The 14,417-nt window shown below is 47.1% G+C and overlaps 1 protein-coding gene across 2 annotated transcripts in view; it reads left to right on the top strand.

Annotated features, from left to right (window-relative positions):
- The first annotated feature begins 631 nt into the window (after positions 1-631).
- Positions 632-14,417, top strand: part of STIM1 (stromal interaction molecule 1) — a 191,394-nt gene continuing 177,608 nt past the window's right edge. The window contains exon 1 of one of the 2 annotated variants that reach the window (XM_061148953.1): positions 632-1,379. In XM_061148953.1, the coding sequence (XP_061004936.1) occupies positions 1,247-1,379 (133 nt within the window). In that variant the 5' untranslated portion in view covers positions 632-1,246. The remainder of the gene's footprint in view (positions 1,380-14,417) is intronic. The other variant, XM_061148963.1, reaches the window with a different exon arrangement.

Here is a 14,417-nt window from a genome sequence, read left to right as displayed (position 1 = left end):
CAGCACCCAGCTTTGCCCGCCAGGGGCCGCTGCACAGGGGTGACTAAGCGCGCGGGTTCCTAAGCTGCAGAGAGGCAGAAGCTGATTGGCTGCGGGGCGCGGCGAGAGGGGCGGAGCCTGGGATACCGGCCGGGAGTAGGGGGCTGGGAACGCGCCCCCGGCTGAACCGGGCCGGGTCGTTGTCGCCTCGGGCAGTACCGGGCGGCAGTCGTAGAGTCCAGGCCCTCTGCCCTGCCCGGCTCTAGAGCTGAGGCGAGTGGATCAGCACTGAGGCCCGGAGATCCGGGCTACTGTCATCATCGCCGCCGCCGCCACAGGCCTGGGTTACCTGAGCGACTTGCGTGTCAGGGCCCGTCAGTTTGCGGGCGGTTAGCACGGGAGGGACTCTAGTGGGCGAAAGAGAGGCTTGGGACCCGACCCTTGGCTAGGGAGAGGGATCCTAGCGGAGACTAGCGCGGGCCGGGAGAGCCCTCAGGGGTCTGCGGGCGCCGGGCGGCTGCCTACAACAGGTTATTCCGGGATAAGCCAGGCGCTGGGGCGGGCCCGGGCTTCGCTGGGGGCCGGGCGGCGCGGGGCGGGCCTGCGGGAGAGCACGCCCCCGCCCGCCCCGGGCCCGCCCCGCGCCTCCCGCCCGCTCGCCCGCGAGCCTCTATCCCGGGCCTGGCCCGTGCGCGTCCGCCTGCTGAACCTGGGCATCGCCGGCTGGGGCACGGAACTGGGCGGCATCGCTGACCTCTGCCTAGGAGGCCTGGGATCCCTGAGCCGCCCGCGCCCGCGGGGGCCTGGGAGTCGCACGCCCTCCCCGAACCTGCGCTGCTCGCGGATCCCCAGCGGGGCGAAGCCAGGTGCCCCCTTCTTCTCCTCCTTTCTCTCCCTCCCCCACCCCGGTGCCGCGGGAGTTCCCGCCCGCCCACCCCCTCCCCAAGGGGTGTAGCCGGCTGCGGAGCGGACAGCGGCTCCGCGGCCACCTTGTCCAAACTCTCCGGAAGCGGCCGGAGCTGACAGGGCACTCAGGCCGTCGCAGCTCCAGCGGACCCACAGTTGGGCCGGAGACGCCGGCCTTCCTCCGGCTCCCAGACTTGGAGCACTTGACCTTTGGCTGTCGGAGGAGGCAGACTCGCGGGTGGCTGGACAGCTGCGGCACCTCGAGGGCATCTTGCCTGGGGTTCCAGGACGGGGCTCCCGACTTTGCCTCTGAGATCCTGAGGTGTCTCCATCAGGCGCATGTTGACTGAGACCTGGAGTCATGGATGTGTGCGCTCGTCTTGCCCTGTGGCTCCTTTGGGGGCTCCTCCTGCATCACGGCCAGAGCCTCAGCCAAAGCCACAGCGAGAAGGCGACCGGCTCGGGGGCCAATTCCGAGGAGTCCACTGTAGCAGGTAAGGCCTTGCCACGGGCAAGAACTGAGTTGCCCAAGTGGGGAAGTTTGAACAGTTGGTTTCTACACTTGCAATTGATGAAGGACCCACTTATGGCACTGCCAGTTCTTAGGAGTCCAGGAAGTTCTTTCCGTTCAGGAGCTACTGTTGATGTCTTTGTCTCTTGAACAACTTTCCTCATCCCTCCTCAGGATGTCTTTTGTTGGCAGTGAGAGGCGGTTTGCTTCTGGTGCACCTTTTCCTTTCAGATCAGCAAGTCAAGACCCTGTCTCAGGACTACTTGTCTGGAATAATGGCCTGGGCAGATGATAAGTCTATTGCTCTTGGCCAGTTTCAGCACTTGGCAGCACAGGGGAGGTTGAGGCTACTTGGACTGGGAAGGGAAAGTCAGGACTGAGCCAGCTCTATTACTCTGTAAGTTAGTGTTGAGGTGTGCCTTTCTATTCCAGTGAGCGTGGGAACCCTATTTCCTCCCTGCCTTAGGTAATCTGCTGTCTCCTAGCTGTGCCCATTTGAAATATCAAAGCAGTTCCTTAGATGGAATGCTGTTTGCCACTAGGGAGTTAAATGGACTTTTCTTGACATAGGCATGATATAATTCCTGGGACCACTTGTTGACTTACTCTGTTTCTTCTGACTGATGATGGTAGGAGTTCTACCATATTTTTGATCTGTCCTGCTTTTTCCTGTGTACTCATGGAGCCTTGTCAAGAAAGTAGGCGCCCTGGTGCTCTGTTGCAGAAAAAAAAAAAAAAGAGCACTTTTAAAATTCAGTTGTTTTACACAAGGCTTAGAAGGAATCCAGTTTTTTACCCTCATGTTTCTCACCCTGTCACTGGGATGTGCGCAAAGCTTTGGGCTGCAGAGTAAGGAGAGTTTATAGCTGGGTTCTTTCTATGGGTGGGCAGGCTCAAGTGAGGGGTCGCCTCAGTGAATACCCGTTGATACAAGGAGGAAAAGGAAGTGTAGGTCATGGTGGCCAGGAAGTTTCATGGATGGATTCCGGGGCTGGCTTTGGTGGTAGACCCTTTCTTAGGTAATCCCCCTTTAAGTTCCTTGCCTGGGCTGGGTGTGATTATAGGTACCCCAAGGGTTGACTTACAAGTGAGGCCAGAAGTTGCCTTATGTGTAAGCATGGCACCTAGGATGTAGCTTTGAAGATAGGACCTCCTTGCATATTAATCCTGTTTCTTTACACATTGTCTCTTTGGCCCGTGAAACTAGCTGAAAGCTTGGTTCTCATTGGGCTGTGAAGGGGAAGACTAGTAGGCAGATGTAGATCAAACTGTGAAGAAGACCTGAGGAGCATTTCTGCTGTCCCAGAGACATCCCTGTTTGTAACTAATAATATGTTCCTTTTTCACCCTAAAATATGAGTGCCTAATGTAAAATGAATATGTGTGTGTATATATATATATATATATTTTTTTTTTTTGGTCTGCGAGGAAGAGTTCTATATTTTAGACATGTGCTAAAAGGGATAAAGTTTTGAATTTAGGCACTAGCTAGCTGTCAGGAAGATTTGTGTGTTTGTGTATGCCATAGGTAAGAGGCATTCCTTATCTCTCATAACCACCCCCCAGATGAAGCTTATGGAGACAGCCCTCCACACAATGTATTTTAGAGGCCTGGTTGTGTTGATTATACTAAAGCTTCTCTTTGGGGTTTTTTCTTCCTCTCAGTTCAGAAATTACTTTCTGTTGTCACAATAATATTGAATCCCAGGCAGGAGATCTTAGAGACCCAGGTGCTGGGAATGGCTATGGTTTGTGGTAAACTGGAGGCCCCAGCACTGTTGTTCTGGTAGGTTGTCCCTTTGCGCCTGTCTGGGACTTTGTCTTCGACTCAGATAGGAACTCGTTTTTGCAGAGAGGTAGTCTGGGCTCATGGACTGGATTTGGTGAGGAGCTTTTTACACAGCCTTTCGATTCCCTCTGTATCCTCAGAACACAGGAGTTTTACTTAGCCTTAAAACAGCCACTTTTCTAAGTCAGAGTCAACATATCTAGTCAATTTGTATGTTTTCTAAAGTTTGTATGTTACAACCACACAGCTATTTTTCCCCGCAAAAGTCTTGCAAATGCTCAGTTAGAATGTGGGACAGGTGGTATTATCCCCATTTTTACCGTTGAAGAAACTGGGTCCTATGCTCAGTTTTCTAATTCATAAGACCTAGCCTTCTTCCAACTTCGCAGGCCCTGCCCTGTTAAAGGAGCACTAAGCAAGGGCAAGAGAATGTTAGTTTCCTCCTGGTGAGTTAGTGGGCCCTGGTGAAAGATCCAATAAAAGGGCTGTATTTTTCTCCTCTGGAGGGTCTTCTGCAGGGGCCATAAAATTGCATTTTTTGTCTTGTTGGATGTATATGCCTATCGTAAAGGTCTGGCTCTCTAGGGAAGGCAGGTGCTCTGCTAGGAGAGCTTACTGAGCTGTAGAGAGGCCATTCCTGTCACGTCTGGCTCTTTGGTGCCTGTATACCCAGCTGTGCTAAATTACTTTTTCTGTAAAGATCTGTGCTTGATGGTGGTGCTGCTCTGGGGCTGGCACTTATGAAACTGGCCTGAAATTGATGCTTGGAACCTCCCTTAGTCTCTGGACTCCTTGTCTCTAGAAACTCAAAATGTTTCCTGCAGAATGTGTGTGAGTCTGGAGTTGTGACTGCCAGTGTTGGTTGAGGGCCTCTGCTCAGGAACTGTGGTTTGACTCAGCAGGGCTAGAACAGGGCCTTGGAGGAAAAGCATCTAGGCGGTCTACGGAGTGCAGGTTGGCTTCTCAATCAACTACTAATGGAGTGGGAGGCCAGAGTCCTGCCTGCCCACCCAGCTAGCTGCTGCTGCCTCCAAGGCTATAAATGGCCTGGCCATCTTGGTGGCTATGCTAATTTTAGCTGAGGGTAGCTCCCGGAACTGGACTGGGGCCAAGAGCAGGTGGGTGGGGCTTGGCTGAGACTAATATTGGGGGATGGGCAGAGGGTCACTCTAATCCTAGAGCATCTAGGACATCATCTGCACCCACACCTCAGCTTTGACAGTCATCCTTAACTAGGTTAATTTATTTAGCAAACATTGGACAGTGCCAGTTCATGTGCTCTTTATTCGGCAAACATTTGAGTGTCTGCTCTGGGTCAGGCTCTGTGTTTGGTGTTGGGAGTTTATTTATTTAAATATTTGTTTGTTTGCTTATTTATTTATCTGACTGCGCTGGGTCTTAGTTGCGGCATGCGGCAGGATCTTTGATCTTTGTTGGGGCATGTGCCATCTTTAGTTGCTGTATTCGAGCTCTCAGTTGCAGTATGCAAACTCTTAGTTATGGCATGTAGCATCTAGTTCCCTGACCAGGGGTGGAACCCGAGTCCCCTGCATTGGGAGTCTTAGCCAGTGAACCACCAGGGAAGTTCCAGTGTTGGGATGAACAAAACAGACATGTTCTCTGGCCTTATGGAGTTTACAGTCTAGTGGGGAGATAGAAGATAAATAAATGTAGTATCTTGTGGTAAGTACTGTGGAAGAAAACATGGAGTGCTGTGTCAGAGAATGAGAGGAGAAAGAGAACTAGCTAAAGTAGGAACCTAGTGCCAGGTAAGACATTAATAACATCACTAACATCAACAATAATAGCAACTGACATTTTTTAGTGCTTACCGTGTGGCAGGCACTATTCCAAACATTTTATTTCTTTTAATTCTTAAAGCCATTCTGTGTGCTTGGTATTATCTCTGTTTTATAAGTAAGGAAATGAAATCATAAAGAGGTCAAGTAACTTGTCCAAGGTTGTGCGATAGTAGGGAATAGAGCCAGAATTTGAACACTGGCAGTCTGACTCTTCTCCCCATCTCCACCTCAGCCACCACCAGCCACTAGGTTATACACTCTTTCAAAACTTTGTGATAAAGGCTATAGTAGAGGTATGATATATACATACAAAGGGCTGTGGGAAGCCCAGAGGAGCAAGTGACTAACCCTGCCTGGGAGAGCTGGGGGAGGCTTCTCAGTTTCCTCCATAATTTTTCTCAGATCTTAGGGAGATAAAAAGTGGTTGCCTAACTCAAAAGTTTAGAGGTGGAAACATCAGTTAGTTCAACTTATTTTTTACATGTGAGGAAACTGATGTCCGGAGAGACATCACACAGAAATTCCACAGTGGGTTATTAGTAGAACTAGACAAAGACATTTGAGTCAGGGACCCAGGCTTAATCAGTTATTCAAACCACAAGTCCAATTAGAAGGAACCTAGGGCTACAAAGAAGTCTAGTTTGGGAGTAGGGGTGGGGATATATATTTAGAGAATATTAAATACAACATAATACACAGGTTTAATGAAGCAAGCAGGGAAGACAGTGTAGGCTAAGGATTAAAAGAGCTCTGCGTGGGCTGAGCTAGGCTAAGGTGGCTGGGGAGGGCTTCCTGGTAGGAGGGGTTGGGCGGAGGCAAAAGAGAACCTGGTGGGGAGTAGTCTGACTTGGGGATTGTTGGAGGAAAGGAGGTATTGTAAAGTCTGGATCACCAGTGTGAGTACACGGGGTCTCTTTGGCGGCTGAACAATAACTGGGCAGAGTTGCTTCATAGTTGGCCAACTACCTCACATGGAGGCCAGTAGACAGGAAGATTGCAGTCACGTGTGATCTGTGGCAGGTCTGATAGCTACTATAATTTTGAAGTAATGATGATCGTGTGTAATATTTGAAGATGTCTTCACCAATGTAATGTGGCATGGGAATGTCTGTAATTTCTGTTGGTGACAAAATCGTAGGTGGTGCTAATAATATTGTGGTTGGTTTTAATATATAATTGAAGGAAATGCTAACTTTCAGTAAGAGAATACTGAAAATAAGATATAATTTCTTTCCATTCAAATTCACAAGCCCTCCTGAATTCTTCTCCTGGGCCCCTTAGGAATGTGGAGCCTTCATGCTAAGAACTCCTGTTCTCTGACAAGGAGGGGATGAGATCTTATGGGGAGGGTTTCCTAGGTCTCCAAAGGACTTAGCTTTGAGCTCCAAGGGGCCCCTCATTTCCTGCTGAGTGGCTTTGAGATACAGTGCTGAGTGACTGCATGGGCATACTGTGGTATACTACCCTTTGTGAGAAATTCTCCAGGAAACCCTGTAGCTCTGGCTGTCACACTTTTTGGGAGACAGAAAGATACCAAACTGGGTCTCCAACAGAGCTTTTTTTTTTTTGTTACTGCTAATTTAAAAAAAAAAATTACAATCTATGAAGATATACAACTAAATATAAAGACTAATGCATTGAATACCCATGTGCTACAACACAGTTTAAGATGTCAACTAATAATAATACAGAGCTTTCTTTATTACCTCCTGGGTACTACATATAAAGTTCTAATGTAACACATGGCACATTGTACAGATGTTTACTCTCTTGCAAGTGTAAGCTCTTTGTGGAAGAAGGGAGGAGGAGTTTTACTTTGTCTATCTCTGTTTTTATTGGGCTCAACCTAAAACCTCTATTAAAATTTGTTAGAAAAGCTGGAATCAGGGCCTGTTTGAATGGATTGCATTTTCTCTCTTCCTTTCAAACCTTTTCATATATCTTGGTAACCATTAAGATCATGGCATCTGGTCCCATAACTTCATGGCAAATAGATGGGGAAACAGTGGAAACAATGGCTGACTTTATTTTTCTGGGCTCCAAAATCACTGCAGATGGTGATTGCAGACATGAAATTAAAAGACGCTTACTCCTTGGAAGGAAAGTTGTGACCAACCTAGACAGCATATTAAAAAGCAGAGACATTACTTTGTCAACAAAGGTCCATCTAGTCAAGGCCATGGTTTTTCCAGTGGCCATGTATGGATGTGAGAGTTGGACTGTGAAGAAAGCTGAGTGCTGAAAAATTGATGCTTTTAAACTGTGGTGTTTGAGAAGACTCTTGAGAGTCCCTTGGACTGCAAGGAGATCCAACCAGTCCATCCTAAAGGAGATCAGTCCTGGGTGTTCATTGGAAGGACTGATGTTGAAGCTGAAACTCCAACACTTTGTCCACCTGATGTGAAGAGCTGACTCATTTGAAAAGACCCTGATACTGGGAAAGATTGAGGGCAGGAGAAGAAGGGGACGACAGAGGATGAGAAGGTTGGATGGCATCACCGACTCGATGGACATGGGTTTGGGTAGACTCCGGGAATTGGTGATGGACAGGGAGGCCTAGGCATGTTGTGGTTCATGGCGTCGGCAAGAGTCAGACACGACTGAGTGACTGAACTGAAATAAACTGGTAACCATTCTGGGCTTTTCCTCAACACTTGGAGGTGTTGCTCACCCAGAGCACTCTGTATTTTCATTGAAGCTCAGATCTGTTTTCCCTTTTCAATGTGTTGTTTTATGTTATCCTTAACTTTGGAAGTAGGTAGAGCTGTTTTTATTATTATGCTTGGTTTTTTTTTTTTTTTTTTTGGCTTCACCATACAGCAGGCAGGATCTTAGTTCCCTGATCAGGAATTGAACCCATCTCCCTGCAGTGGAAGCGTGGAGTCCTACAACTGGACCACCAAGGAATTCCCATTAAGCCTACTTTGAAGGTGAAGAATTTATAGCTGAGAAAATTGTTTTGTTGTTCACATAGCTAAAAAGTGGAGGCTCAGAACCCTAACTCTGGGGATCAGTGTATCAAGCCCTTGTTGTTTTTATCAAAACACTTTATCTATCAATGTATCCTTAACCAGTCTGGCTTGCAGAGCTTAACCTCAGTGATCTGTCCATGCTGTGCTTAGTTGCTCGGTCATGTTTGACTCTTTGAGATCCCATAGACTATAGCCTGTCAGGTTCCTCTGTCCATGGGGATTCTCCAGGCAAGACTACTAGATTTGGGTTGCCATGCCCTCCTCCAGGGGATCGAACCCAGGTCTCCTGCATTGCAGGCAGATTCTTTATCATCTGAGCCACTAGGGAAGCCCCGGTCTGGCCATAGCTATGTTAACAAAGGGGTTAGAATAGTCTAGTCACCTATCACAAAGTGCTGTTCTCGAGGATGGTGGAGTCTATAATCTTAGCAATCCTGCTACCCTGTTGGAGTTTTCTGTGTATGTGCCCAGCCTCCTTGATATAAACTCCTCGAGGGTTAGGACAAAAAACTTCTAGCAAAAGGCTAGGCATGAGGTATACTTTACATATTGCAGATGTTGTAAAACTGAATTGAAGGGGATTTGTTGTCTGGTTCTGTTTCTATTGTAGGGTACTAGGCACTTGCTTAGAAATTGAAAAAATTTTCCTTTGAAAGGGTTGGATAAAGTTGAAGAAATAAACTTTACTTCTTTAGAAAGTTCACTGCTTTAGAATTTCTCACTTTTTGGGAATTCCCTGATGGTTCAGTGGTTAGGACTCAGCACTTTCACTGGCGGGGTCTGGGTTCAATCCCTAGTTCTGATCTCTGGTTGGGGAGCTAAGATCCCTCAAGCTGTGCTGTGAGGAAAAACAAACAAAAAGAATTTCTCATTTTTTGCTTTTGTTAAAAAAGTCATCCAGATCAGTTTGAGTGCAACAGCCTCACTTCACTTGGAAGAAGTTTGTCTAGGATTTTAAAGAAACCAGACTTTTATTGTTGCAGCCCTTACCAAGAGAATGCAGTTAAAAGTAGCTGGAAATGTCTAATTCCAGAAAGGACTTATGTGTAATGGGGAGGAGAAAGTTGGAAATTGAGTGGGTGGGCCTGGGTAGAAGCCTAGATTAGATGATTAACTTTGGTTGCCAGAAGGATCTAAGTTGGCCATAGTCAACAGACATAAATATCTGGATCTAGGGGAGCTTCAGAGTTCCAGCTTTGTGGGTCTTGTAGAAGGTAAGTCATTTTACCTGTCTCAGCCTTAGTTTTTTTCATTTGTAGGAAGGGCATAACCTTAAGGAATAGATTTGTAGTGAGGATCAATTGAGATAACATGTGGTGAAAGGGCTTTCACCCTTTCTAAAGTATTAAAGTCTAAAGTACTTTCTAAAGTACTGCACAATTAGGGATGGTTGGGTCCTCTCACCTCAGGTTTATGAGCCTGAAAAGTCTTAGAACCTGAGTGTTTTATGGTTGTTGTTGTTCAGTCGCTTAAGTCGTGTCTGACTCTTTGCGACCCCATGGACTGCAGCACCTCAGGCTTCCCTGTCCTTCGTTAACTCCCAGAGTTTGCTCAGATTCATGTCCATTGATGCTATCTAACCATCTCATCCTCTGCCACCCCCTTCTTCTTTTGCCTTTAGTCTTTTCCAGCATCAGGGTCTTTTCCAATGAGTCAGCTTTTCACATTAGGTGGCCAGACTGTTGGAGCTTCAGTTCCTTTTGGTGGCACCTTTCTAATGGAAGTTACTTCTCTGAACCTGCTGCAGTTCATATTTTACTTCAGGTGTACCCTCCAGACTAATATGGACTCTGAGTGTGGACAAATTAGACCCTTAACTCAAGGCTTACTCTAGGCCACAGGAGTGCTGTTGATAATGTCTGGGCGCTAGTATTTCACTTCATTTCCGGCCTATACCCCCTTCCTTTTCCTGGCTGTAACCACTTCCCTAGCCCCACCTGCAGACCTGAAATGGCTAACCAGATTGGCCTAGTCCCTACCTGTGTTGATGCATAACAAATTATCCCCAAATGTAGAGGCTTAAAATAGTCAACATTTATTATATCCAGTTTCTGTGGGTTGGGAATCTGGGTGCTGCTTAGCTGGGTGCCTCTGCCAAAGGTCCCTCATGAGGCTGTAGTCAAATTGTTGGGCTGGGGCTGAAGGCTCATTGAGGGGCAAGTATTTGCTTTCAAGCTCATTTATGTTGTTGTTGGTAGGCCTTGGCCCCTTGCCACATGGGCCTTGGCACTGGGCTGCCTCATGACATGATAGTTAGCTTCCCCTAGGACAAGTGATGTAAGAGGGAGTGCCCACTGTGGAAGCTGTAGTCTTTTCATCACCTAATCTTGCAATTGATGTGCCACAACTTCTGCCATATTCTATATGTTAGAAGCAAGTCAGTAAGTCTAGCATGAACTCAAAGTGAAAGTGAAAGTAAAAGTTTAGTCGCTCAGTCGTGTCTGACTCTTTGTGACCCCATGGATTGTAGACTACCAGGCTCCTCTGTCCACAGGATTTTCCAGGCAAGGGTACTGGAGTGGGTTGCCATTTCCTTCTCCAGAGGATCTTCCCAACCCAGGGATTGAACCCAAGTCTCCCACATTGCAGACAGACACCTTACCATCTGAGCCACCAGGGAAGTCCCTTGCTAGAAGAAGCCCTCCCTTAAGCTTAAATGCTCCCTTCTACTTCCAGGGGATTATATAACGGCATGAATACCAAGAGGGTAGGGATCCCTGGGGGCCATCATAGAGGATGCCTGTGACATCATTCTAGGGCCATGATCTTGGGAACAGTGGCTTCTGGGTGCTGAGTCCTCTGAACTTTTCTCTGACTTCCTTTGCCTGCTTCTTAAGAGTCTTGTGGAGCTTTCTATACTCCCTTTGGTGGTATGTCTGTTTGGTTCATGTATGACTTCATTGCTTTGACATGTAGAGTTGACATGGACCTTCTGTCTGTATTCCTCCCCTGTTTTAAACCCAGTTCTAAACTAGATTTTTATTCTAGGTTCTAGTCATGTCTCCCAACTCCTTGTTTGGTACCTTTGGTTCTGGAGCCCATTGTATAGCCACTGACCTTAGAGCTTTCACTGCCCCAATTTGGCTTCGGAGAGCTAGACATATTAGTGCCATTGAACTGGGACTTACACACTGACAGCTGAAAAACTTACTCTGACCTTTTGGGTTGTTGGTGTTGGGCGCCAGGACTTCACATCCTAGTATGTCAGAGTTGGCAGGGCTTTTAAGTACCATTGCTCCTAAACTCCTCAATTGACATATGACAGAAACAGATTTGCCCAAGATCTCAGTTGGGGCTATAATCTAATTTTGTCTGATTATCATTCAAATGCTGTTCCCACTCTGTGGTGAGCCTCTTTACCCTAGTGCAGCCGGTTTGGGTTGTTAGGAGGTCTGAGACCCATACAGAGGAGGAGCAGAAAGCAGTTCACAATACTGTATAGTGTTCACAGAAATTGCACTGGGTGGAATTGTGGGTATGTCAAGTCAGCTCTGCTTCTGAGGAGCTTCCCTGCCCGGCTAGGGAACTTTTATGTGTGGCACAGAAAAAGCAGCTCAGTAATATCTGTGGCATATGGTGACTAATATCTATGTTCTACACTCCACTGGCAATCTCAGCTTAAAGCACAGAGATCTGTTTGTTGGGATGTACATGGCAGACTTCCTGAAGGAGGTGGATCAGAGTGCTGTACTAAGATTGTCACCATTGTTTGGCTCAGCTGGTTGCATTATATATAGATTTGGGGCCTCCACAGGCAGGGTAAACGTATCTAAAGCCCTGTGGGGTTGCTCACGATCACCTGGAAAGTGCCGAGGGGGTGCTTTCTGAGCACTGAGAATTTGACAAAAGCCATGCCTCTTTTGGCACAACTTCCTAAGGCAGGTGAAACTTGAATAGGGATGGCTGTGGTCCTGTTGTGTTGACCAGAGTGGAGCAGATGTGTGTCAGTGAGAGGCCTGCAGGGAAAAACCTGAAATGAGTCAACAGCACTGTACTTTTGTTTTCTGCTTGGGAGTTTGGACTGGAGATGGTGCAGGCTCTAAAATCCTTCTCGGGGTGGTAGTTTCCTTTTGGGCCCAGACTGCTTTGCCCACTTCATCTTCCTCTGTTCCCCTCTCTACATTTTGGCCTAGCGAGGCTTTTTCCTTTGTCCTGGTCTGCAGAACACACCTTATCCTGCTTCTCTTTTGCCTTTACTTACAGATATCATTTTACTGCCTCCCAGAATGTCTTCCCCTCTCCTCCCTAACTTCTCAGTCCTCTGTGAAGTGTTCCCTGCCATTAACGCTAGCCACAAGTTCCCTCTCATCTCTGCACTCCAGTAGCACTTGCTATCTACAGCACTCTGTGTGCACTTCTCACCCTGCTTGTAACTCTTAAAACAAGAGGTAGCCTGATGTAGAATCAAGAGCAACAGGCATGACTTGAGTCCTTACTGACATCACAACCCAAACTTCAGTCTCCTCCCTTGAAAATGGGATTAAAATTTGTATGAAGTGGTTGTATAGCTTTTAAAGCCTTTTTTTGTTTGTTTGTTTTTTGCATATTTTCCTCTCTCTTGAAGGTAAGAGCCATGTCTATTTTTTTTTTTTACCATAGCACCCATCCTTAGTATCTATCACAACATGGATCAGAGGGTATGTGCCCAGTAGATAACTGTTGAATAAATGGATGAATAATAATGAGTTGATCTTGGGACCGAATAGTCATGGAGGGAGAGTGCCAAGTAAACTGATATCAATTCCTAGGAAAAACTTTGATGAGAGTGCTTTGAGGTAAGGGGTAGAGTTCACGTGGGGGCTTTCTGAGTTCTGTAGGCATTCACTGTTTTTCTACGTCCTGGTACTTCATCCCTATTTATTGAGTACCTACTGAAGCTGCTCTTGAAAATAGTTATCAGTCACACTGCGGGGTGGTGGGCCCGCCCTTGACTCTGGCTGGCAGCTTCTATTTGCCGCAGCACTGGCTGCCCTGAGACAGTGGCTGTTGCAGAAATGGAGCAGGGCTGAGTTCCTGGAGGCCTGATATGAGACCGGAGGCTGGGCTTCCTTGGGTCCTGCTGCTCTCTGTCTTCAGTTCCATGGGCCGTGTGGGTTTACCACAGAGCAAGCATGAGGCAGCCGGATGAACAGAACTACTCTCCTTAGCCTGTCCTGTGGGATGGAGGAGGGAGCCTTCTTTCATACTGGGCTTGTGCAGTAGGGAAGTAGCATAGTCCGGTGAAGATCGCTGGTGTTTTAAATGTTGTCTCTGATTCTGAGAACTCCCGGGGCCTCAGAGAACTCCAGCCTGAGCAGATATCACACCAACTTTCCTTCAAGACACTGGGGAGGGACCTCTAGGGAAAATTGGGAAAGGAGCAAAGGCCCAAGAGAGCCAGCTGTGCTGTCAGCACGGCCCAACCCAGACGAACCTGTCCCTTTCTCTATGAGCCACGTTTACAGAGCTCCTGGCTGCCTTTTATTGAGTTCTGGCCGAGGTAATGACCAGAAATCTCACTGGCTGGCAGGCCTGAGGCAGGCAGGCAGGCTTCCAAATCTCATATGCCTCTGATTTTCTCCAGTGAGATTTGGTAGCTCTGCTCCTGATTGGCCTCTCTGGGTTATCTCAGAGCTCTCACGAAGCTCTCAGAACTCTCATCACCACTGTGTATGTTAAAACAAATGTGCTAGTGTTTTCCAAGTTCCCAGAACCAGCGTCTAAAATATAGGGACTGGGGGAGCTGGGTGCACTTCAGGTATAACACATACACAAGTTAGAAAGCAGCTTGTGTCTGTGTGTGTACCTGGGTACTCAGACTTCAGGTCTTATTTCAAGAAACCTTTGCTGACAAGGGCAAAGTTCGCTGGAGCTCATATTGCATATCACTAAAGAGATAAGTGTGTAATTAAGACAACTCAAATAACTTCAATGATAAGAATGGTGATGATAGCTACCATTTATTGAACACCTGTTGTAGGCACTGGGGTGGGTACTTTACATCTGTGCAACAGCTCTTAAAGGTGGGCATTTTTCTCATTGTGTGGATGGGGAAACTGTAACTCTGAGAATTTAAGTAATTTTCCCAAGATGACTAAGCCAGGAGTTGAATTTTAGGTTTATCTGACCCAGAGGCCAATGCTGTTTCTGTTTTTGTTTAATAACTGTAGGAGGGAAGGAGACAGCTATATGAATTTTAGTAGAGATGTGCGTTTGGATTAAAAAGTATACAGCTTATCAGACCATTAGTGACATTAGTTTGTTCTGTCACCTAAGTGGTCTGTAATAAACTGGGATTAGAATTTGTAGGAGATGGGAGAGGGAGTGAGAAAGTGTATTCACTTATACATTCTGCATGGGAGCCTCACATTGATGAAGAGTATATCTACAGAGTGCTATGTATTCAGTCTCTAGCCTCCAAAAGTAGCATTATGGTTGAGCTCTTGTGGATATAAGCTTTGGGATAGGGTCTGTGTATA

This window comes from Dama dama, chromosome 1, assembly GCF_033118175.1.
Source record: "Dama dama isolate Ldn47 chromosome 1, ASM3311817v1, whole genome shotgun sequence".
Lineage (NCBI taxonomy): Eukaryota > Metazoa > Chordata > Mammalia > Artiodactyla > Cervidae > Dama > Dama dama.
The sequence above is the reverse complement of the archived record's forward strand: the minus strand, read 5'-3'. Positions and strand labels throughout refer to the sequence as shown.